General features: G+C 35.4%; 1 protein-coding gene across 1 annotated transcript; it reads left to right on the top strand.

The window, feature by feature from the left end:
* The first annotated feature begins 554 nt into the window (after positions 1-554).
* Positions 555-21432, top strand: LOC137393089 (histone-arginine methyltransferase CARMER-like). Its single transcript, XM_068079496.1, has 11 exons — positions 555-719; positions 3753-3881; positions 4820-4923; positions 6053-6268; positions 8863-9040; positions 10392-10564; positions 15402-15577; positions 16590-16727; positions 16962-17224; positions 17551-17657; positions 21059-21432. The coding sequence occupies exons 1-11, from the start codon at positions 584-586 to the stop codon at positions 21146-21148; spliced, it is 1710 nt and encodes a 569-aa protein (XP_067935597.1). The 5' UTR covers positions 555-583; the 3' UTR covers positions 21149-21432.
* The last annotated feature ends 1299 nt before the right edge of the window (positions 21433-22731 follow it).

Here is a 22731-nt window from a genome sequence, read left to right as displayed (position 1 = left end):
GGCTCTGCTAATTTTAAAATAAAGAAAATAGTAAAAACAAAATCATGTACATGGTTTCAATTTGCACACATAAAATAAAGTGTATTTTGTAAAAGTTTACGTTAGTATTAAAAGCGATAAGGTGCTAATTCAGAAAAGTGAAGGAAAGCTGGGTTCGCTACTGCCTCGACATTGAAAACCAAATAAACGATTGCCAGCGTTTTGTCGCAACCCATACCGGTCTGTAGACCTAAACGTCTCGATCCATAATGAATGTGCGAGTTCCTTGTTCGAACTCCAACGATTCAAGTTATGCGCTCCAAAAGATACACGCTTTTAGTTGTGGGCGCATTACTGTCATTAACGCACCTGACATTTCGCCAAACTGAAAGTAAACTAAGGATGTGTGACATGGCAGCGTTAATATTAAAATTAAATAAAAATCAAAAATTATTAAATTTTTTGAGATCAATTTAAAAAATTTAATAATTTGTTATTAAAAAAAATTAACAATATGTGTGTTTGACTTGATTGACAATGTTTTGTTATTAGATGGACTCACATGAACTCCTCGCGGCAGTCACAAGTGCTAAATTTCGTAAACATGGCTGGCCGACATTGGAATGAAGTAGTTTTAGCTTCGGTTAATGAGCATGGTCAATTTGCTTCTAAATTTCCATACCCAATAACACTCTCTATTGAAAAAACTGGTAATGGAGCCAAGTTGACGGCTAAAAAAGGTAAATTTGTAGCTTTTGTTTCTTTAACAATCGTCCGCCCTCGTTTTAATGCGTTTTAGCAACTCTAGTTTCAACGCAATTTTATGGATTTAGTTTACGATTCTCACACACAAACCACCATCCTACACCCGGTTTTTAGATCCCGGTTACTGCTGATTGTTGACTCATTCTTGTTGCTCTGTATAGGTAGGCCTAATTACTTGGATTTGGATAGTATGGGAACAAAACATGAGTGCATCTTGTATTCATTTTTTGATATTTGTTTGCTATAACAGCTGAAAAGTGAAAACTAAAGCTCAAATGGCAGCAGTCTTCAGCATGTGCAAACGTTTACTTTTATAATGTCTGTTCCATGCAAACTCATAGAAGTTTAAGGGTTATTAAGGTACGCTGGTTTATATTATAGCCCCTGAAGTTTTAAATTATTTTTTAGGTTATAGTTTGCACATTTGGGCTAAGCAGTAAGATTTTATTAACTGACTTATTATGACAGCAGAAACAAAGATTTCTGATGTCAAACAAACATACATTACAGAAAAAAGGTATTATGGAAAAGGTTCTGCTGGTTTTTATTGTTTTTATATCCTTTGTTTTTTATTATGCACAGCACTATTAAAGGCTTTTAAAATTTGTGTTATTTTGGTATCTGGAATAGTTTTTGTACTACCAGCCATATTTACGCAATTAAATGACTAGTAGAGATACCAGGTAGCTACTTGTCGCAGAAAGTATTTAGTCAATAAGCAAAGTTTATTTTATTATTATAATGGACTGCTGGTGTATCTTTGAGAAATATTGGTGTGATGAAAAGAAGAGAGTGTCATACCAATATTTCCAGTACATTTGAGAACCCCACCTGCTCCAATCTAACATAAATAATAGATCTAAAAAAACACTTGGAACTCTCACTTGCATCTTCATTTTGTCAACAACAAGAAAATGCTGCCAAATAACCTGTCCAAAACAATTTTCAGTAGTAATCTTCTATGTTTTAACGAAGTAACATATTGGTGTAGTCTTGTTTTCTGAATCTAATTTTCAAGGTAAGATGTCCATAGGTTAATATACTTTTTATTTTTCAAACTTTGTAGTCTTGTATAAAAACCTTTGTCTACATCTGCTTTGCCGTCGTTGAAATATTCCGATGATTGCTAAAAAAAACTGGGCCAGTGGAGACTTGGAAGTCTGTTGTGCAGTCTACCACCCTAAAATCTGTTTTTAAGTTCTAATATATAGAATTAGTCAAACTATGAAAGTCTTATTACATAGTGTATTATCTCTATTTTACATATTAATAATAGATTAGCATACTGCAGTGTGCTGACAGTTATTTAACCAAATTTGGTTGCTAGATTTTTTTTAAACTAGTGAGAGTGCGTCTTGAATGTTCCGGTCTCTTTATAATGAAAAACTGTATTCAATTCTGCCAAAAATTTATTTAAAAATTAAAGTGTTACAGAATAAGACAAGTTTGTTGCATTACTCTTGCACTTTAATCAAAAAGGAACAAAAAGAAAGTTTTTATGATAGTTTTGTGTTCATAAAAGCTTTTACTTTGTTTTGTCGCACTACAACAACTTTTGCCACTCAGCTTTGCCACACACGCTCACTTCAAACATTTATAAACTATCATATACCAAGTCGCCAAGTATATACCAAGTTCAGCAAGTTTTAGGTTATAAAAAGGCAATTGGATTTATAATCGTTTATATTTATTGCGTATTGTTTAAATAGACAGTGGTGGTTGCTAAGAAAGCTGCTCAGTGGGTCTGCCTAGCAAGCTAGTAAAGGAGAGCATAAAAACTGGTGCACATCTGAACTCTAATATTAACTAAAAACATTCAGTCACATAAGCTAGTCATTGATTAGTAAAATTACAGGACACTGCTGTTGACTCACTAACGTCAATCATTTCATAGATGTCTTATGCTTTCAGCTTGTTTAGATTTTGTGACCATAGTTTTGGAATTTTCATTTGTACTACAGTGGACCCTCCTACGACGTACTACAGTAGACCCTTGCCATACGATTTTTATTCGTTCCACTGTTGACATCGTAAGACGAAATGTTGTATTGAGGGTTATAGAAACCCATGGTAAATATTTAATACAACCACCCCTTGGTGAAAATTTTCAAAATTTTATATTCGTACTGTACATATTAAAAATCAGTAGCAAAATAATATGTTAACCTTACATAAACTATAGTTACCTGCAGTAACTTTAACATTTGATGATTATGATCTGCAATGGAATGTAACATTACATTGTACTATGTGCAGTATGTACCATAGAGAGTTCTTACCTTTGAGACCTGTGTAACATAAATGTGTAACATAAATGTGTAACATAAATGTTAAATTTAACTTAAATAAAGTTAGCTTACTAAACTTCAGCTTTTTCATTATTTAAAATGTGTCTTATATCTGCTTCCGGTTTCATTTTCACTACAACTTATAACGAATAATGCTGAACTGAGTGAGAGCGAGCATCGTATCTCTTTCAGGCGTTGTGAGAGGTATTTCAGTGAATAACATATTGGCATCTTCAATATTTCGGTGTATTCACCACACCGACTGCCAAATTTTTACTTCGAGAAATTTTTGTTCATTTCGTATGGCAAAAAAATGTCGTATGGCAAGGACGAAAGAATATCGTGTTCCAAATCGTAAAGCAAGAAAATCGTACAACAGGGACATCGCAACCTGAGGGCATGCTGTTTATTGGAAACTTGTTCATGCTTGTATGATATAGCCATGTTAACATGTATGCACATAACCATATTAAAATATGCAAAATAAAATTCTATATACACATATAAAGTGAGCATCGCTGGTTTTTCTGTCGCAACTCAAAACATTGACATTCGGCAAAGAGAACATGGTTTTTTATCAAATGACAGTAAATTATCCTGTGAAAATTTGTTGCATTTTAACATTTAGCAAAGTTCATTCGAAAATAATTCATATATGTATATATCTTTACAAAAAGTGTTCTAAGGTTTTGTGAATGGCTTTTATGTAACTTGTTTAAGATGGGCATGGTGGCAGCTCTATGCTGGTCAGTGCCACCACAGAGGTTGCACGACTCGGTAGGACAGGGATCATCGTCACATTAGAGAATGAGTCAGATAGCACTCTCATCAGGTTTCTGGATGAGCCAGGTAGGTCTTCCGACACTCATATAACCACATGATCAATGTATCTAGTCCTATTAAATATGTTCCCTAGGACTGTCTCAATCTCACATTGTCTAGCCATGTTTTTGGTGGTCATGTACAAGATCCACTGTATGGCATCTTTGAAAACGCTCAAAAACAATGTTTCGGCTGCGATCAACATATTTATTAATATGTTGGTTAAATTAGGTTTATGCATTCAATTTACCCTTTATGAATACAAAGTTGACAAGTGAAAATTTCACAACAAACCTTTCTCAATCGTAGAATGATATTAAAAATATTAATTCAAAAACTATTATAATTTTTTTTCTGTTAGTATTTGGTCAGAGAAGTAGTGATCTGCATGTCAAGTGTTACTCACCAAAACTTCTAACAAATTGCTTGAGTAAGTCTTAACTTGCTTAGAGTATTCCTCAGTTACTAGAAATATTGCGTTAAAATTGACTTAATCACTTTTAATTTATGATCATTGAGTTACACATAATCATAGAAGCTTCATAAAAAGGTTAATGTCGTGAGATCATAGACAAGCATGCTCCCGATTGATTTCTGTTTGCCATCGCTATTCTGGTAAACAAAGCAGGCATTGTAAATCGTTTGCTTGTACAGAACCAATGGTTTAAAACTCTTTGCTTTTTGTCAAGAGTTCATTGAGAAAGTTCATTCTCCAAATTACCGAACGCAAAACTTGAAGTATTCTATGTCATTTCGTAAACTGTAAATTATTTTTTGGATACTTTGGTTTTCTTCATAGAGGTTTTCTGTCTTGGAGAGTTGTAAAATTCAAACAAAATAACCTTGTCGGCTGCTGTGATGGTTCATCTTTTTTTATTGAGAGGATACAAAGTGTTTTAGATGAGGCTCGCTAAAATTAATTATTTGCTGTTGAACATATATTCTCTCTCGACTCTGTTTGTCAGATTGCCGGCAGGCTTCCTCTTTATTGAAAGAGTACACAAGTCAAGACAGAAAATCGGTATTTACAGAAAGAACGGACAAAGATTCTGCAGTGCAATATTTCCAAGTAAGTCTGCCCTACATAAAACAGGTTTAAGAATATTTGTTCATTTCAAATTGAGGTAGGTTAATATGGTCGTGCAACCAACTCTCATTGTGGTTGTTGTTTTTCTATTAGAAAAAGATTAAAAACTTGTGCACATAAAATTTGTTGCCAATCTTTTGCAAGTTTGTAATCTTGCAGTGGACTTGTTCTTACCAACAAAGTGTAAGAATGTCACTTTATGTAATGTTATACAATTCCACTAAACATAAAGAATTTTTGTAAAGTTTTTTGCTTCGTAGTACATGAGAAATTACATATGATATAAAGGGTCAAATAGGTGCAAGTTATCAAATTTAACATTATATAGAGTAACGAGAACCCATAGGTAGCTTTAAAATAGTATTTTCCTTTTTGCTACATTTGGGAGAGAAAATTATGTGTAAGGGTATCGTATATATTATATGTATATTCTTTTTACTTTATTTTTGACATAATATTTGTGTGACATATTGCTGTGGAGAAAAAAAGTACAAAAGATCGATTGAAAATTTGAAGGTGTGCACTCCCTTTAACTAAACATGAAATTACCGTAATCATGGACCAAGTGAAAGTGATAGAAATGAGGGAAAAGTGGTTGATTCGAACCAATATTATTACAGTTATTGTGCAGTCATTAAATTAAAAAGTCATGTTTAGTTTTTTTTAATTATGAAGAGCCAAAGGTGTGAGTTTAGGAGAATTTTAGAGCAGATAACACTATTTACATGTATTTTAGTCTTATAACATAAAATCGCTATAATGTAAACGTTCTCCGAGTGGATTATTTACGTTGTAGGAGTGTTTACTGTATTAAGATCATCAGTTATGTATTGATGATGATGATTGAACTGTTTCTGGTTATTCGTATCAAAGTACACCATTAATTTCTGCAAGTGAATATGCCTGAATTTTGAGTTTCCATTCTCCATTGAAAGAATTATTGTGAGCAGATATTTTATTAGGAACGTCACTTCATCGTTGCCATGTTATACTCAAATCTTTATGGCATAATTTATAGCATTGTGGTGGTGAGCTAGTTAGTGGTCACTGATCTCTATATTCTCTCACCTTTGTAGGATTTTAAATGTGATCTTTGATCACTGTTTTACAGTTTTACAGCTACCTATCCCAGCAGCAGAACATGATGCAAGATTATGTAAGAACTAACACATATCAGACAGCTATGCTTGCCAATACGGCAGACTTTATCGGCAAGGTCGTTCTCGATGTCGGGGCGGGCTCTGGCATCCTCTCATTCTTCGCTGTACAAGCTGGTGCGAAGAAGGTTTACGCCGTTGAGGCAAGCAACATGGCGCAGTACTGCGAGGTAGGCTTGTCATACAAATCTTTAGCTTCGTTGAATTTGATAGTTTTGCAGTTGTCATTTTTTCTATGCGCAGACAATATGTAAAAGTGAGGTTAGTTGTTATAGTTTGGAACCCCAAATTTTTCGTCAATAATAGTAAGCTAGTAATGTTTTTTTATGTAAATATTTTGTTTTTTGCCAATCAGTTTCTTTTAGTCAATATAACCATCATTATCAGAGGCAGGAAAAACCCTTAAACAAAGTAGCACTGCTGTTGCGTGGTTTATAAGAGATCTGTATGCTCTTGTAAAATAGTGTGCGCTGTAAAACGAACATTACGTGGAGCCAGTTTCTATGGAAATAAAGACCGGTTTGTCAAGAACCCTCATAGATAAAGCTTCTAAAAAGGCCTATATTAGTTTTTGTGAGTTTTGTGTTTGTTTTCATCGGCATTCCTTATGGTCAACCTCCATGCAGATGGATGAAGAGAAAGCGAGCAACCTTTGTACGCAGGGAACTCCAATTGAACCCTTATCCATTTACATAATGTTAAGTCTTGAATTTCTAGTTGGACATCTTTGCATTTCATTTCATGGTTACCATGAAATGGTAACCATAGCTTTACACGAGTATGTCTGATGCTGTGTACATAGCATTTCAGATCTAATAACTTTGAAGGATAAACTGATGTTTTCTAAGACTCTAGCTGCTTATGTTATCCTTTGTCATTGGCACATCACGGGTGCAATATTTTTTTTGGCTCAGTGTTAGGATACCTTAGCCTACCAGCGGATGTTTCAAACGTTTATTTAACCTCGGAGATGCTCATGTATAGATTTAGTTGTCTCATTGATGTATTTGCTCAAAAATTCACTCTAGCTTTAAACAGTTATGAACTATTTTTCTGATGCGTTTGCACTAGGGGCTGAGTAACTGTTGTATGTTAAGGGGCTGAGTAACTGTTGTATGTTAAGGGGCTGAGTAACTGTTGTATGTTAAGGGGCTGAGTAGCTGTTGTATGTTAAGGAGCTGAGTAGCTGTTGTATGTTAAGGAGCTGAGTAGCTGTTGTATGTTAAGGAGCTGGTTAATCAGCGCTGGTTGTTCAGACTCCGCAGAAAAGCTTGATACAATAACATATGGTTCATCAGCGATCGATATTTTTATCTTGATAGAAGTCTCTGTAGGAGTTATTCTATCATTCTAGAGGAATTCCTGAAAAGGTCAATTGTCAGACAACTTCTATTAACCTGTTAACAAAAATCCACTTCATTACATATTAAACTGAACATTTTTTAGAACAGCATCGCTTGAGCTTTTTTTGCGATTTAGGTTGAAAAAAGGTTTTTATGAGGTCCATTAAAATTTATAGCGAAAACGAAGCTGGAAACTGATACATAAAAATTCAAAGTTTATGCTATACATATGTCTGTCTTGAAGGCAAGGACTTTCTACGGTACATACAGCTCGTAGCACACTGAAACTTTACCTTTTAATGCAGATCACAACCATTAAATACACTAAGTGTACTAAAGTTACTGTAGGTAACTATAGTTGCTTAAGTCAACATACTATTTTGTTAGTAATTATTAATATCTACAGTGGAACCTCGGTTCTCAAACGCTTCGGTTCTTGACCAACTCGGTTTTCGATCAAAGATTTTGAGATTTGTTTGTCTCGGATCTTGAACATAAATTCAGTTCTCGACCAAACCGTAGCATACGCATTGGAATTGGAACAGCTCCAAAAACAGCATAGAAACATTCGTTAACAAACAGAGAAGCAATTTACGCTTCATAAATTCTTTACAAAAAAGGAGGAGCTATCTGGGATGACGTTTCCTCCACCGAAGAGATTTGCTAGGGAGATAACCCCTCCAGTCGAGTTACCCTAAATTGTTTTGGAGGAGGACTTTCCTTCGAAGATGTGAAGTAAACGTGCCATTGCTGTTTGTATTTTCTTTTTCCTACGGTTTTTGATGTAACTGATCTGTTGCATTTTTTTGCTGTTTCATTATCAATTTCTGCAATTTTTGGTATTGTATCTTAACCTTTAATGTTTTCGATGTTTAAGAGCAAAATATACGAAATGTTTACTGTTGTTTTCTTTTTCCATCATAAATAGAAAACCTTTTTTTAAAGTTAAACACGATCTATATTTACCCGTTTTTATTTATAGGATGCTGTATACAGTTCGGTTTATGGTGTAAAATGTTAAAAAAATACGTAACCGAAGTTGTTTTCTCGCCTTGGAACAGATTCAAATTTACAGTACATACATTTATTCGGATGAGAAAAATTGTTTCGGATCTCGAACAACCTTCTGAAACGGATTATCTTCGAGAACCAAGGTTCCACTGTGCAGTAGTTATATGAAATTTTGATTATTTTTACTACTATATTATATATTATATAATTACTATGGTTTCTATACCCCTTCATACGATTTTTTCACCAAACGATGCCAATCCTGGAAAGGATTAAAATCTTATCCTGAGGGTGCACTGTACATTTTTCAACTCTTGTTCTATAATTAGTCACGCAGCTCTAGGAGCTTAGTGCCAAGTGAGTTGTATGAGTTTTTTTTTCAAGATTTAATTAGCTGGTGTTTGTTGTAGAGGCTGGTCAAACATAACAATCTCTCAGACAGAATCTGTGTGATTCCTGCAAAAATTGAAGAAACAGAGTTGCCTGAACTAGTAGATACAATTATTTCCGAGCCAATAGGGTACATGCTCTTCAATGAAAGAATGATTGAGACCTATTTACATGCAAAGAAATTCCTCAAACCTGGTGGTAAGCCTTGGAGTACACTAGACAGACTAGTACATGATCGATTGGTGCAGTGTCGGTGTACCATGCTTAATGTCACGAATTGGAGTGTTGTCAAAAGCTATCTTTTATTTTAACCTCAGTCCCTGGAGAGGGATGGGTGGACTGTCAGGCGTGCACCGCTCTTTTACATGTAGTACTAATATATTGTTGTTTCACTTTATTTTGGACATACAAAATATGTTTTACTATTACTCTTTTGCAGGATAGACCTTGCTTTCTATAAAAAAATGCAAAGATTGAAGTAAATTGACAGTGTAAGACCTTGACTTATTCACCTCGACTTATTATACACTATTCACCATGACTTATTATACAATTGCCACAGTCATGCACTATAAACTTAGTGAAAGTAAGAAAAAAAGGGAAAAGTTGTCGATACAAACTACGTAATAATATTACAGTTACTGTGCAGTCATTCAATTAAAAGTTGAGTCTAGTTTTTCCCTTTTGAAGGGCTAAAGGGATGAGTTTTGGAAGATTTTAGAACGGATTAGGCAAGTTACATGTATTTTACTGTTCGCATAATGTAAAGTCCATATAACGTAAACGTTTCTGAAACGGATTATTTATGTTGTAGGAGCGTCTGCCGTATCAGGTTTTATGTAACAAATTTCTAGTCAGATAAATAAAAAGTTCAAAATTTGGTCGTCTATTTTAACACCATTATCAGAATATTACTCAAGGTAACATCAGCATTTTTGCTTGGGAGATTTTGTGAACTCAGATTTTAGAAATATCGGCAATACTATGTTATTCCTGTCGCAAAATAGATTTCTTTATCAAGGTTTTGTTTCATATGGATGCGAAACATGTGTGGTAATATTTTTTCAAGGTATTAGAGTAATGCTAGGATTTTTATGACAAACAAAATTTCCCTACTCATTCAAATAAATACAGTCATGGCTTTACTTGTGAATGTATTTCTTTCCTCGACCTGTTTGGTATGCTGAAATGTGGTATGTGGAATCAAGTATTCCCAGAAGAATACAAGGAGTTGGTTCAATTTGTTCCATAGTCCAAAAAAACCTTTAATAGGTACTTGGTAAATGTTGTCAATAGTCATTAAATTGCACATATTAAATATACACTGAAGAAATTAATAGAAAGACGTTATTTTATCTTTAAAACAGGCAAACAGAACTGTAGATTTGACACCGCAGTAGACAAAGGGTACGTCTGTAGGTCAAGTTGATGATGCACATGTAGGTACATGGGGACTTACTCTATACCAAGGTGGCGTGGTTTTGTAGTGGCTCCTTCAAACAGCATAGCCTTGATAAGGTGTAGTAATCTCAGGGACTAATGATTTTAGGCAAGATGTTCCCAACAGAAGGACACATGTATATTGCACCGTTTAATGATGACGCACTGTTTCAAGAACAGTCTAGTAAACCAAACTTTTGGTCTCATCAGAGCTTCCACGGAGTTGATCTCGGTTGCCTCCGGATGGATTCGTTTGAGGAGACATTCAAACAGCCAATTGTTGTGAGTCTTACATTCAAACAGCCAATTGTTGTGAGTCCACACATAAATGTCCTCGGAATCACTTAATCTTGTGTTTACTTTAAAGATGGACCTACACAAAAATTTAGTAGATTTAATCAAAAATTATTGACATTTGTCTATCATTTGCGATTGTTGTTGATGTTTAAGGTGATCCTACTGCCAGGATGTTTCAAAATCGACAAAACTTGGCCGCGGTTTAAACGCTCCAAAAAAAATTCGCGTTAAAATGACGTCACTAGTTCCTATCGTTTCTATAGTTGTTATCGGCTAATGCGTTAAGTTGCAGCGTTACGCGTCTCTATTCTGTCAGTATCTTTGCAACTATTGACATCATAATTGCACTTATCTGGGCGTTTTAACCGCGATCAAGTTTTGTCGATTTAAACCCTTTCCTTGCTCTATGCGAGTTTATGCTAAATCTATGATCGACTGCCATAGAAACATTTTTGCAAAATTTACCATTGCTGTTTAGTAAATGAATTTTATTATTTCATGACAACATAACCAACGATCTTTGGTACTGACAGGGATGTCCGAATATTTCTTTTGAAAATCGGCCTATATTTGCGAAGCGAATTATAATTTTTGATCAGAAATGTTCAAGTCAAAAACTTTTGTTTGACGCTCAAACTTTTAGTTGTAATATGACTTCCACAAGCAAACACCTCCAGTGTTAAAAACGAAAAGGCTTTTGTTGATGACATTATAGCTAATTCAGATTCAGGCTTTAGTGAATACTCAGATAATGAGTCACAGCACTGACTGTGATGGTGGTGAAAATAAGTGTTGTAAAAGTAAGGAACGTATTAGATGATAAATTATAGTAGCTTCATAGCGATCGTAGCTTCACATAACTTAACAATGCACAATATATAACTATATTGGATTGAGTTGCATAGTTCTGTTCGTTAACATGTTGGCAACATGAAATATGTAAGAGAATTTTCTACATAGTGTTTGAAATTGAAAAAAAGTTTTTACATATCATGTTGTAAACTCGACGGTTTGCAGTAAAATGGCTTGCAGTAGGCAAAAAGCTAATTTTGTACATGGATGACAGTGCAAGGGTTAATCTTCAAACATCCTGGCAGTCAGATTGCATCAAACATCATAGACAATCTCAAATGATAAAACAGATCCAATATAGTCTGATTGTCTACTAAAATTTTGTGCAGGTTCATCTTTAAGGAGATATGTCAGCGATAAAATTTACCGACATACAGTTTTGTTTTTACAGCGATATCAATTTTGTCATCAAACAATATATAATGTTTGCACAAGAGCAGTAGTGCAGGTCGATGTGAGTCAGCGACAAACCTAACTTATCTTCGTTATGTTTATGTAGGTGACTACTCCCTAAATACAACACCTTGAGTGCCCTTAGATATGATGGTGCACCAGAATCAAGTTAGGTGACATTGGTTAAGTGCAGGCACGGTGATGCATCAGCAAAAGACATAGACTGAGATCTTCATGTTTAAGGTTCTCAGGCTGCGATAGCTGGATATGGCCCCTTATAACAAATACATTCGGTGTATGCTAATAAGATTTATTGGATTAGTTCGCACGAAAACCATAGAGTAATTACTGCATCAATCGCATGTCGTTGAAAGCATCATGTAGAAGATAACTCCAGTTTTTATACATGTCATTTTTACTCATGGTTTTTATAATTTTTTGTTGAAGCTTTGTCGACACACTTGATTATCTCTCATGGCAAACTTGATTGTCAGGGTACTATTATATATAATGGAGAGAGTGCCCTATACCCTACAGGATGAAAATATTCGTTGGTTATAAAAATTCGCGATTTCACAAGCAGTCAATTCCGCGAATTATTAAATTCCGTGAATAATTAGTTCTATTTTTAATCACAAGGAAGAATAACTACCGCATCAAATTAAAACCTAGCTGCTATGCTAGTTTTTAATATAAATACTAAACGTAGTTGAGTTCCAAAACATTTTTAAAATCATTGCTTGGGCTTTGAGCTAACACCATTGCCAATGCATCACATTTCTTTACAAAATTATTCAAAGTTGTCACAAGATATGCAGAATGGCGTCATCGCAATAATAGCCGCTAGGCAGATGTACTAAACATAGCCGAGTTCCAAAACTTCTTTAAAATCACCGCCGGGCTTCGAGTTTTATTGCCATTGCATCAAACTTTACAAAATTATTCAAGGTTTTCACAAGTTATTCGGCATGGCTTCGTCATCGCAAAAAATCTCTCCTAGTCTTTTTACATTGAAATCCACTCCATCAATCTCTAATACCGAAGTTGAGGACGATCATGGTTTTGATCTGGACATTATGGTATGTATTTGATTTGCAGTGCAGATACGTTTTTCCATAATTAACTGCATTAGTTACTTCTTTTGTTTAAAAACTGACCGCTTTCATTAAATACTTCAGCTATTGTTTTTGCACTTGCTTAACACTTATTAATATTTTTTCTTTTTTGTGTTTACTGCAGATTGAGAATGAAACACCGTATTCCGATTATGAAAACTAGAGACAAGTAGTAATATTCATCAAGGCAGGAATATTGGCAGAGAAGCAACCAGTCAACCTAGACCCCTTCATCGACAACAACTTGATATCGCTGCAGCAAACATGATTAAATTATATATTTTATTTCTGTATAGATATATTACAATTTATTACAAACTTGAGTGTACAAATAAAATATTTCAAATACAAATAAAATTTTACAAACGATGAATGGAGTAAATATAAACGGTTTAGTTTATATGGCAGTTGTCTAGAGCAATAAAATTAAACTGATACTCTTGATAAGTGAATACTAGCGTGTAATGGTGCTCTCTGACTAGTTATTCTGGTAATAGCAGCTCTATATCGCTGTCACTGTCTTGGGTAGATGTTAAAGGCGATTCTCTCGCTACTACAGGCTAGTAAGGAAGTTATTATCAGAACTCTCCTCGTGGCTTACTATTGCAGTTCTGCCGCTTGGCCAAAGATTTGTGCTCGTAAAGGCGTTTTTGTTCCTTTTTTTAAACAGATATATTCTCCTCGTAAGTAGCTGCGGTCATTTCTATCTCAATTTCCAGATCTCCTTGAATGATTGGTGATCTTCAAAGAATGACATATACCACCCTTGCAGTCATTGTGCTTGCGTGTATGATGAAAAATCTCTCTCTCACACTAAAACAAATAATGAAGCGGTAGGGATGGAAAAAATAAATATTGCGTTTTACCGAAGAACCAAAGTAAAATTCAACTAATTTAGTAAATGGTTTTGAAAAAACTCATTATCACAAATTGTTGGTTCATCAAAGGCCTCTAAATCTATGAATATTCGTAAAAACTTCTGAACGCAGCTAAAAATTTATAGCTTCGCCCGATCCACCCGTAGTTGTAAGCTAAATAGAAAACGAAATACGCGATGCGCGCATGTGTAGGATTAACTCTATTGGTAGACGTAATAGAGTAAACTCTTCATAGAGAGGGACAGTTTTCAGCTGCGAATAAATTAATCCGCGAATATGCATGAAATGGCAATTTTCACGAAATATGACTCCGCGAATAAATTCATCCTGTAGGGTACGTTGTTTCTTCTCGGAAATGCGGCAAGAGAGAAAGCTCCATTGTTAAGGCTAACCACCAGATTCTCGTTATTCCAATCGAATTTGAGAATTTGCACCGACTTGATACTTCATGTTGTATGAAATTTTTTACGTAATTGGAAGCAAAAACTTTGCTGAAATTATTTACATTTTGCGAAATTTATGTTATAGGAGGTATACGTTATGGGGGTGTCTACTGTATACCAACTATAGGGGTGTCTACTGTATACCAACTATAGGGGTGTCTACTGTATACCAACTATAGGGGTGTCTACTGTATACCAACTATAGGGGTGTCTACTGTATACCAACTATAGGGGTGTCTACTGTATACCAACTATAGGGGTGTCTACTGTATACCAACTATAGGGGTGTCTACTGTATACCAACTATAGGGGTGTCTACTGTATACCAACTATAGGGGTGTCTACTGTATACCAACTATAGGGGTGTCTACTGTATACCAACTATAGGGGTGTCTACTGTATACCAACTATAGGGGTATCTACTGTATACCAACTATAGGGGTGTCTACTGTATACCAACTATAGGGGTATTTACTGTATACCAACTATAGGGTTGTCTACTGTATACCAACTATAGGGGTGTCTACTGTATACCAACTATAGGGGTATCTACTGTATACCAACTATAGGGGTGTCTACTGTATACCAACTATAGGGGTGTCTACTGTATACCAACTATAGGGGTATCTACTGTATACCAACTATAGGGGTGTCTACTGTATACCAACTATAGGGGTGTCTACTGTATACCAACTATAGGGGTATCTACTGTATACCAACTATAGGGGTGTCTACTGTATACCAACTATAGGGGTGTCTACTGTATACCAACTATAGGGGTGTCTACTGTATACCAACTATAGGGGTGTCTACTGTATACCAACTATCACATTGTGTCACTGTCGATGTAAAAGTATTTGTGTGAGCATTCCTTGAAGGTGTAGTTTTGTTTTACCTACTTCAGCAGTTGTAACTAAGTCTAGCTTTTCTCTATTCTGGTTTGTTCTATTTTCAAAAAACACAACGACAGCATTCATTGTAGAAGCAGGAGCTGACTACTTTATATTGCATTAAAAGGTATTTATTTAGGCGTGACGTTGCAGGATGAGACAAGTTGCTCTGGTTAAGGCCTTGCACTAGGTTTCTTACGTCTGAGGAATATCATTTTATTAAATGTTTTGAAAAAGGTCATCTGTTGCAGGACACATTTCACATTACCTCATGCTTGGCACCTGCCAACAAGTATCCTTGTGACTTTCTCACAGTCAATGAACAAGATTTGTATGTCATCGATGTGCCCCTCCTCTTCAACATCAGCTCAACCGGCTACATCCATGGCCTAGCATTCTGGTTCGATCTCGCCTTCAAAGGATCTTCGTAAGTAACTCTACCTTGGTATTTCCTACTCGCATCTGCAGGAGTAATAGTTACCTACAGTAACTATAGTTACCTACAGTAACTATAGTTACTTACAGTAACTTTACTGTATTTATTGATTACGAACTGCAATTAAATTTAACATTATGTATTATGTGCAGCACATACCATAGGCAGATCTTACCTTCAAGACGGACGTATTATAACATAAACTTTGAATTTTCAATAGTTTAAATGAATTTAGCTTACTAAACACACACATAAAGCTAAGTTTTAGTATGTCTTTTACTAAACTTTAATTTTGTCACCATCTAAAATTTTATCGCCTGTTTCAGGTATCATTTTCACTATAACTTTTAAAGGACCTAATTAAAACCTTTTTTCAACCTAATTCAACAAAAAAGACCTGGTGGTGCTGTTCTCAAACGTGGCTTCTCCGCATACTTGGCCATTTTATGGCCATCGAAAGGAAAAAGGAATTTTTCACTTTTCACTAGTTTTAACACGTATCTCTTTGATTCGTTGTTCTAGGGATGTCGGTGAATAGCACATCGGCATCTTCGTTATCCCGGTGTATTCAGCATGCCAAATTTAATTTTGACAGAAATTTATGTTCATATCGTATGGCGAAAAAAATGTCAGAGCGAAAAAAACCTTGTGTTCCACATCGTAAGGGGAAAAATTGTAAGAACAGAGACATCGTTACTCGGGGGGTGCAGTATCGTCAGGAATGGTGTTACTATCAAGAGTTGTCTTCATTTTTTCTGATGGGAGATCATTTATAAATTAGATTTTTTATTAATTGATGGCTGTAGTTGGTACGTCGTATATTCATGTGGTTCCAGTTCAATTTTAAACTTTAAATTTTAAACTTATGCATTTGATGCCTAATTTGATAGTCTAGCCGGTGTCTATACGACCTTGAAAGTGTACTGGAAACCTTAGTTTTACACTGAGTCTGTTACATGTGCAGCGAAATTGGCACACATCAACTGTTTGTTGCCTGTTTAAGAGAGACGATATGGATATCCACATCTCCTACCGAGCCCTTGACTCATTGGTACCAGGTGCGATGTCTCCTCAAAAGTCCAGTCTATGTTAAACAAGGCCAGAATATCACAGCCCGTCTGACCATGCGAGCAAATTCCAGGTACTCACTTATAGTTTTTTTTAATGTTTCGTTCGGCTCAGTACTCTGCAATATTACATGATACTAGTTGCATCCCTCATTATACATATTCCTTTCACCATTAGTTCATTTGGTAGCACACTCGTTCATCGTCTGTTTGTGTCTTCATCATTCCTTTTCAGCAGCTTTTGAGTTGGTAGTTTTTATTGTTGTTTGTAGTTAGACTACTCGGTCAATTGTCATGTTGTATTTCAGACAAAGTTATGACGTAGAGATCTCCGTCGACATTCCAGGTACCGCTAGTAAGTCGACCAATACATTAGACCTTAAGAATCCGTATTTCCGATACGGAGGGCAAGTCGTGCCGGCTGTGCCTCAAGACAGTACAAATTCTCCCACAGACAACTACTACGCTACGAATGGCTTCCAGACAAACATGGTTAACACAAAGGCCCCTCCGGCCCATGATCAGCAAATACAGAACTTAGCTAATTTTACAGCCGTCAGCATCAGTGGTGGTAAGTCCCTGCATAGACTTGTGGCAATTGGTCAAATCTTGCTCATTGAATTATATTTTAGATAAATTAATTTTTGGATTTGTCTCATCTTACTTATGGTCATTTCAGTGTTTACTGTTTATTATTACCTCCAAAGACCATTGATGGGTAGTAAGAAGGTCATCTTTTAACATGTAGTTTTTGCATCCGGGTTGATAAGGCATTTCTTGGTTACGATTACTGTCAGTGTCCTCACTGCAGTTCTGTTTGGCCTGATCTCACTTGGGCCACCACATGCTGATAAAGAGTTGTCTGCTTTCTTCCGATGCGCAACTTTGGTTTTGCAGGTCCTCCTATCAATCCTGGCTGCATACCGAGTGTTGGGATGAACTCACATCCCCTCGCCAATAGGACTTCAATAGGCGCTGGTGTAGCACCCAGCAACTTTACTCAGGTATGCCTGCTATTGGGTCATGTTTCTACGGCGCTTCGCTTTACCTTTGGTTGCTGTGGCATTTTGTAAAGCGAGTCTTTCCTTTGGTTTGTTTGTCTGGAAAGTCTTTCCGCCAATTTATCTGTTGCATACTGATTTCTGCTAGAGGAAGTTGGCTGGTTTATGTCTTGCGTTGGTCAACACTAACCCTCACCCATGTAGTCATAATGTCTCGAATAGCAATTAGTAATGTCTCTTCTCATCGTTATACATTGGGGAAACATTGATTAACAGATGTAACCTTGGTTTCATGACATAAGTATCCTTGGTTTTTTAACAAATCGTTTTTTTGTTCAAAAATTCCAACAGCTGCAGTGTGTATGTGCATCTTAGATGGCACATTACAGAGTTAACGTGTATTTGAAAGTCTTGCTGTTCAAACAGTTGAAATAAGCAGGAAGTAAGTTTGAGTTGCTAGGGATCTCATAAACACTGAACTGATAAACTACTTAAAGGCTGTCTGACAACGCACAAACTGAAACTCTTAGAAGTAAATAAAATTACAAGTTGGGATCTTTCTTCTTTCGATCGCTCGGTCTTTCTCCTTGAATCAGTTTGAAAAAAGTTTTTAAAAGGTTGGTAAAAAGTTATAGTGAATGCAAAGCAAAACGTCAAACCGGAAACAATAAAATATTCAGACGACGAAATTAAAGTAAGTTTAGTAAAAGAGTAAAACTTAACTTCAAGTGTGTGTTTAGTAAGTTAAATTTATTCAAGTTAAACCATAACTGCCACGAACAACTTTTATCGTATTTACTAGGTAAATCAGACATGCTGATTCCGATTTTGTAATCAAAATAAAGATTAGGCCACTAACTTTCAGAGTAATAAAGGAATTTTTATAGCGTTTTAATATCGGTCTCGAAAACAACACGATCGGCATAACAAGCTCCGCCCCTAAATACTTGACGTAACCTAGCTTTTTAGGAACAGAAGTTACGTAGGGATGTTTAGACCGATTTAGAATAATAGAGATGGGTGTTTTAAAATCTATTAATATCTAAATCCAGCTTTAAAAATAATACCTGTCTTTTCTGAAAGGTAGATAAGCTATTTAGCATTGCATATTTAAAAAGCGCGATAACAACGCTAGCTCGTGATAAAACCGCGCTTTTTGAGCTCATTTTTCTCGGCGTCCAGCCCATTTAAACGTCATGTAACAAGCTGCGAGCAATTTTAAATAGTTTATATCCCTTTCATAAAAAACTGAAATTATTTTACAGGCTGGATTTAGATAATAATGGGTTTTAAGACACCCATCTCACTTATTCTAAATCCGACTAAACTTTCCTAACTTCCGTTTCTGAAAAAGCTAGGTTTCGTCACATATTTATGGGCGGAGCTTGTAATGCCGATTGTGTTGTTTTCGAAACGGATATTGAAACGCTTTAAAAAAAGCCTAAATGACTTTGAAGGTTAGTGGACTAATCTTTATTTTGAGTACAAAATCGGAATCAGCGTGTCTGATTTACCTAGTAAATACAATAAAAGTTGTTCGTGACAGTTATGGTTTAAGTTCCAAGTTTCTGTTACTTAGCGTCACACAAGTTTAGTGTAGAACGCATTGCTGTCAAGTCTCTCTTATACTGCCATTAGTCACTATGTCTGTCTCGAGGATAAAAACTCACAGCAGTTTACACAGTATTGTTACATTTTATTGCAGATTTTAACAACTAAGTATTTGTTAGTTTGTTAGCATAGGTACTAAATTACAACAGTTAAAAACACGTTTTTCCACATGTAATATCCTGTTTTATGTAGTTTTTCATAATATGATAACGGATTAATTTGTAAAAGACCCAATCGAGTTCTTCTATTTGCTCCCCAGTAGTCAAACCACTTCAGTACAAGGCAATGAGTGTATGTGTTTCACAAATTTAATTATGGGTACTGCAGTGTGAGACTTCCAGGCGCTCTGCTTTCCTCTGCTCATCCATGCTCCTTATATAGTCTTCATGCAATGTTAAGCCCGACTCGAGTCGGGCGTCGGTCTCAATATCTTCCGCTCTCTTCCTTCACTCAGCCCTGGGCTCGGCGATCAGTCGCCGCATATTTAGTTTTTTTACAGAGGAAATGTGCCTTGAGGCACAAGTAAATTGACATGCGAGCTCAGTCTCAGAACGCATGAACGCATTAAGCTCCTATGTTAAGGTATAATTGTAAAATGAGGTGTTAATAATGTATTCTGTAATATTACATTTGGCTATCAACCCAACCAGAATTATAGTAAGAGGAGGCTCTGTTTTAAAGCATAAATATTTGATTGTCTTGAACAAGTTCTACAAAAGACTCTCATAAGATATAGATATTAAATAATGCATCGCCCGTGGAGACAATTATTTGTTTTTGCTTTTAATTTTGTTACTGTTTAAAATGTACTTACACAATATTTTAGTAGATTTTATCAGAAAGTATATAAGCATTATCTATCCTTTGCTATGGTTTTTGATGTTTGAGGTTATCTTACTGCCAGGATGTTTTAAGATTAAAATTGACAAAACTTGATCGCGGTTAAAATGATCAGAAAAGCACAAACATCACTAGTTGTTATCATTGCTATAGTTGACACCGGCTTATTGTGTCCAAGTTGCAGCGTTATGCGCATCTAGTATTTCGATTTCTTTGCAACTATAGCTTTCATAATCACATTTACGCTTGATCTGAGCATTTTAATTGCGCGATCAAGTTTTGTTGATTTTAATCTTGAAACATCCTGGACTACCTCAAACATGAAAAACAATTGCAAATAATAGAAAAATACTGATACTTTCTAATAAAAGCCACTAAAATTTTGTTTAAGTTCATCTTTAATGCACAAGCATGCAAAAATTCCGATTTGTCCCAAGAGGAGATAATTCCTTAGTGAAATATAGTCGTCTGCCCCTGTAACCAGTTGTAGTGTAAACGTAGCCATTGTCAGACATCAGTTAAGAGGATAGTGGAATAAACTAACTGTTGAGTCAACATACTGAGTTCAGATCATGCATCTTACCCGTAAGAGAGTGTTTATATTAAACCAGATTTTTCAAACTAAGGTTTATCATACATAATAACACTCATATTTGTTGGTGTAAATGATTTCATTGTCGTTGTGGTCTATCTGAATAGTATCATTTTCGTGGGTGACATTGAATGTTAAAAACCAGGTTACAAGAGCGTTTTGTCTCAGAATGATGCATGTCATTGGTACACAATCCATAACTTGAATGAATAACTGTTATAAACCGTATTGTCACTTACTTACTAAATCATGGTCTGTCTGTAATGGCACCTGCAAGCACCTGCCGTTGCAAGCACCTGCCGTATTCATCAGATGTAACTCATTGTATGTAAGCTTCTAGCTCGTGCTTTTTCAATTGTAGCCTGCAGTAGCTTCTTCAAACTTTGACCTCAGCAACCAGTACATGATTGGAGACTACGTGGCCAATCTCAATAATTCCAGCCGACAGTGACCAATCTAGTGAACCATGTCTTCTTATGTGCTATTACTTATATTCCTGTTATATCATATCTCATCTTATAGTCAATAGGTTGGGAAGTTAATGAAAATACTTTGAATTCAATGTCGGTCTTCTATCAGCTTTACGGCGCGTTGTAGTGTCACTATATTACTAGTCATAAGGTGAAATGAGAGATGAGAAAGTAATAGCCTTTTTTGTTTAGTTGTAATAAAACGTAACATAGAATGATAGCCATTTTTCTGTTTAGTAGTAATAAAATGTATGATCAAAGGCTAGATTCTATTTCTTAACACTGCTTTATAGCTCGAGTTCTCATTGCTTTTCAGTATCTTCCAATCATTTGTACAGGAAAAAACTAACCGCGTGTTACAAGTCTGTCACTGGCCTGAGGGAATTAGTCATTTAGGGAATGAGTCGGTGGGTGGTTGGACAGCTACATACAAAAAGGCGTAATACCTTTTTTCGAAACTGGATGTGTGGCAGCACTTTTAAATTTTTCGAAATTTTTATTACATTATTAGCAGCCGTATTCATGGGCTGAGACCTTAGCTAAGGGCTTTCTGCATAAGAAATGCTTTCTTCTTTAATCAATGAAAAAATTGTTACTAAAATAAGGAATTGCCAATATTTGTATGGTCTAAGAATTTCCTAATTATCAACCAGGAAGCTTGCATCTTTTTCTGATAAGGCAAAGGTAAATTAGGATTTGTCTCCCATGGCTTGTGGAATGTTCGATTGCACAATCAAGGTTGTTGTGTGGGACTTCATGAGTTAGCAAAGTGTATAAAGTGTAAGCTTTTTAGTATTTTCGAATCTGCTAAACAAAGGGTTCCATTTTTGACTGAAAATTAACCAAAACCTCTACAGTTTTGCTGCAATAGTATAGGTTGCTGCAATCATCACAGGCTTCAAACATATGCGACTATAAAAGTTTTGGTTTGCACTAATTTATATATCGACCAATTATGTATTATATTTTTAAGTTTTTCGAATCATAAACAGTAAAAAAACCAACAGGTTTATTAGTTTGGTATTAGCAAATATACTTCCACTTCCTGAGTATAAATTAGAACTTCAGATAGATAATTCTACAAACGCGTAGCTTTTTCCGTTATCACATTTCTTTAGCAGAAACAATTTAATTATGTAGCAATATTTAACTTTTTTTGATGGTCGTGATGACATGCTCAGATTTGACAAGTAAACACAATTCGTTTCAACATTTTATGTGTGAAAGCAAAAAAATGTTTTTTAAATACAAGTTGACTTGTTACACCTTATGAGTTTTAAAATTATTTTTAAAGCACCAAATGTAATTCGTCTGATAAAAATATAAGATCGTTCTCATCAGAGGAATATTGGTGGAGGAATTGTGGTCATGCTTGTGAAATTAGTTATTATTTCAGTCTAACATTTTGGTGTGATGATTGACAATTTATAAATTGTGGTTGTCAAGAAATATTTTTCATATTGGCTTCCTTACCTTCAATTAGATAAATTCTTTTGTTACAACTTATAACAAAGTAGACCAGCATGATGGTCAGACATAATTTAGATTGTTGCGTATTTGGTAT

This window comes from Watersipora subatra, chromosome 4 (genome assembly GCF_963576615.1).
Source record: "Watersipora subatra chromosome 4, tzWatSuba1.1, whole genome shotgun sequence".
Lineage (NCBI taxonomy): Eukaryota > Metazoa > Bryozoa > Gymnolaemata > Cheilostomatida > Watersiporidae > Watersipora > Watersipora subatra.
The sequence above is the reverse complement of the archived record's forward strand: the minus strand, read 5'-3'. Positions and strand labels throughout refer to the sequence as shown.

Coding starts and splice junctions, on each gene's coding strand:
- LOC137393089 (XM_068079496.1), top strand. CDS start 584: ATGGCTGGCCGACATTGGAATGAAGTAGTTTTAGCTTCGGTTAATGAG. Junction 720..3,752: donor CAAGTTGACGGCTAAAAAAG/GTAAATTTGTAG, acceptor AACTTGTTTAAG/ATGGGCATGGTGGCAGCTCT. Junction 9,041..10,391: donor GAAATTCCTCAAACCTGGTG/GTAAGCCTTGGA, acceptor TAATGATTTTAG/GCAAGATGTTCCCAACAGAA.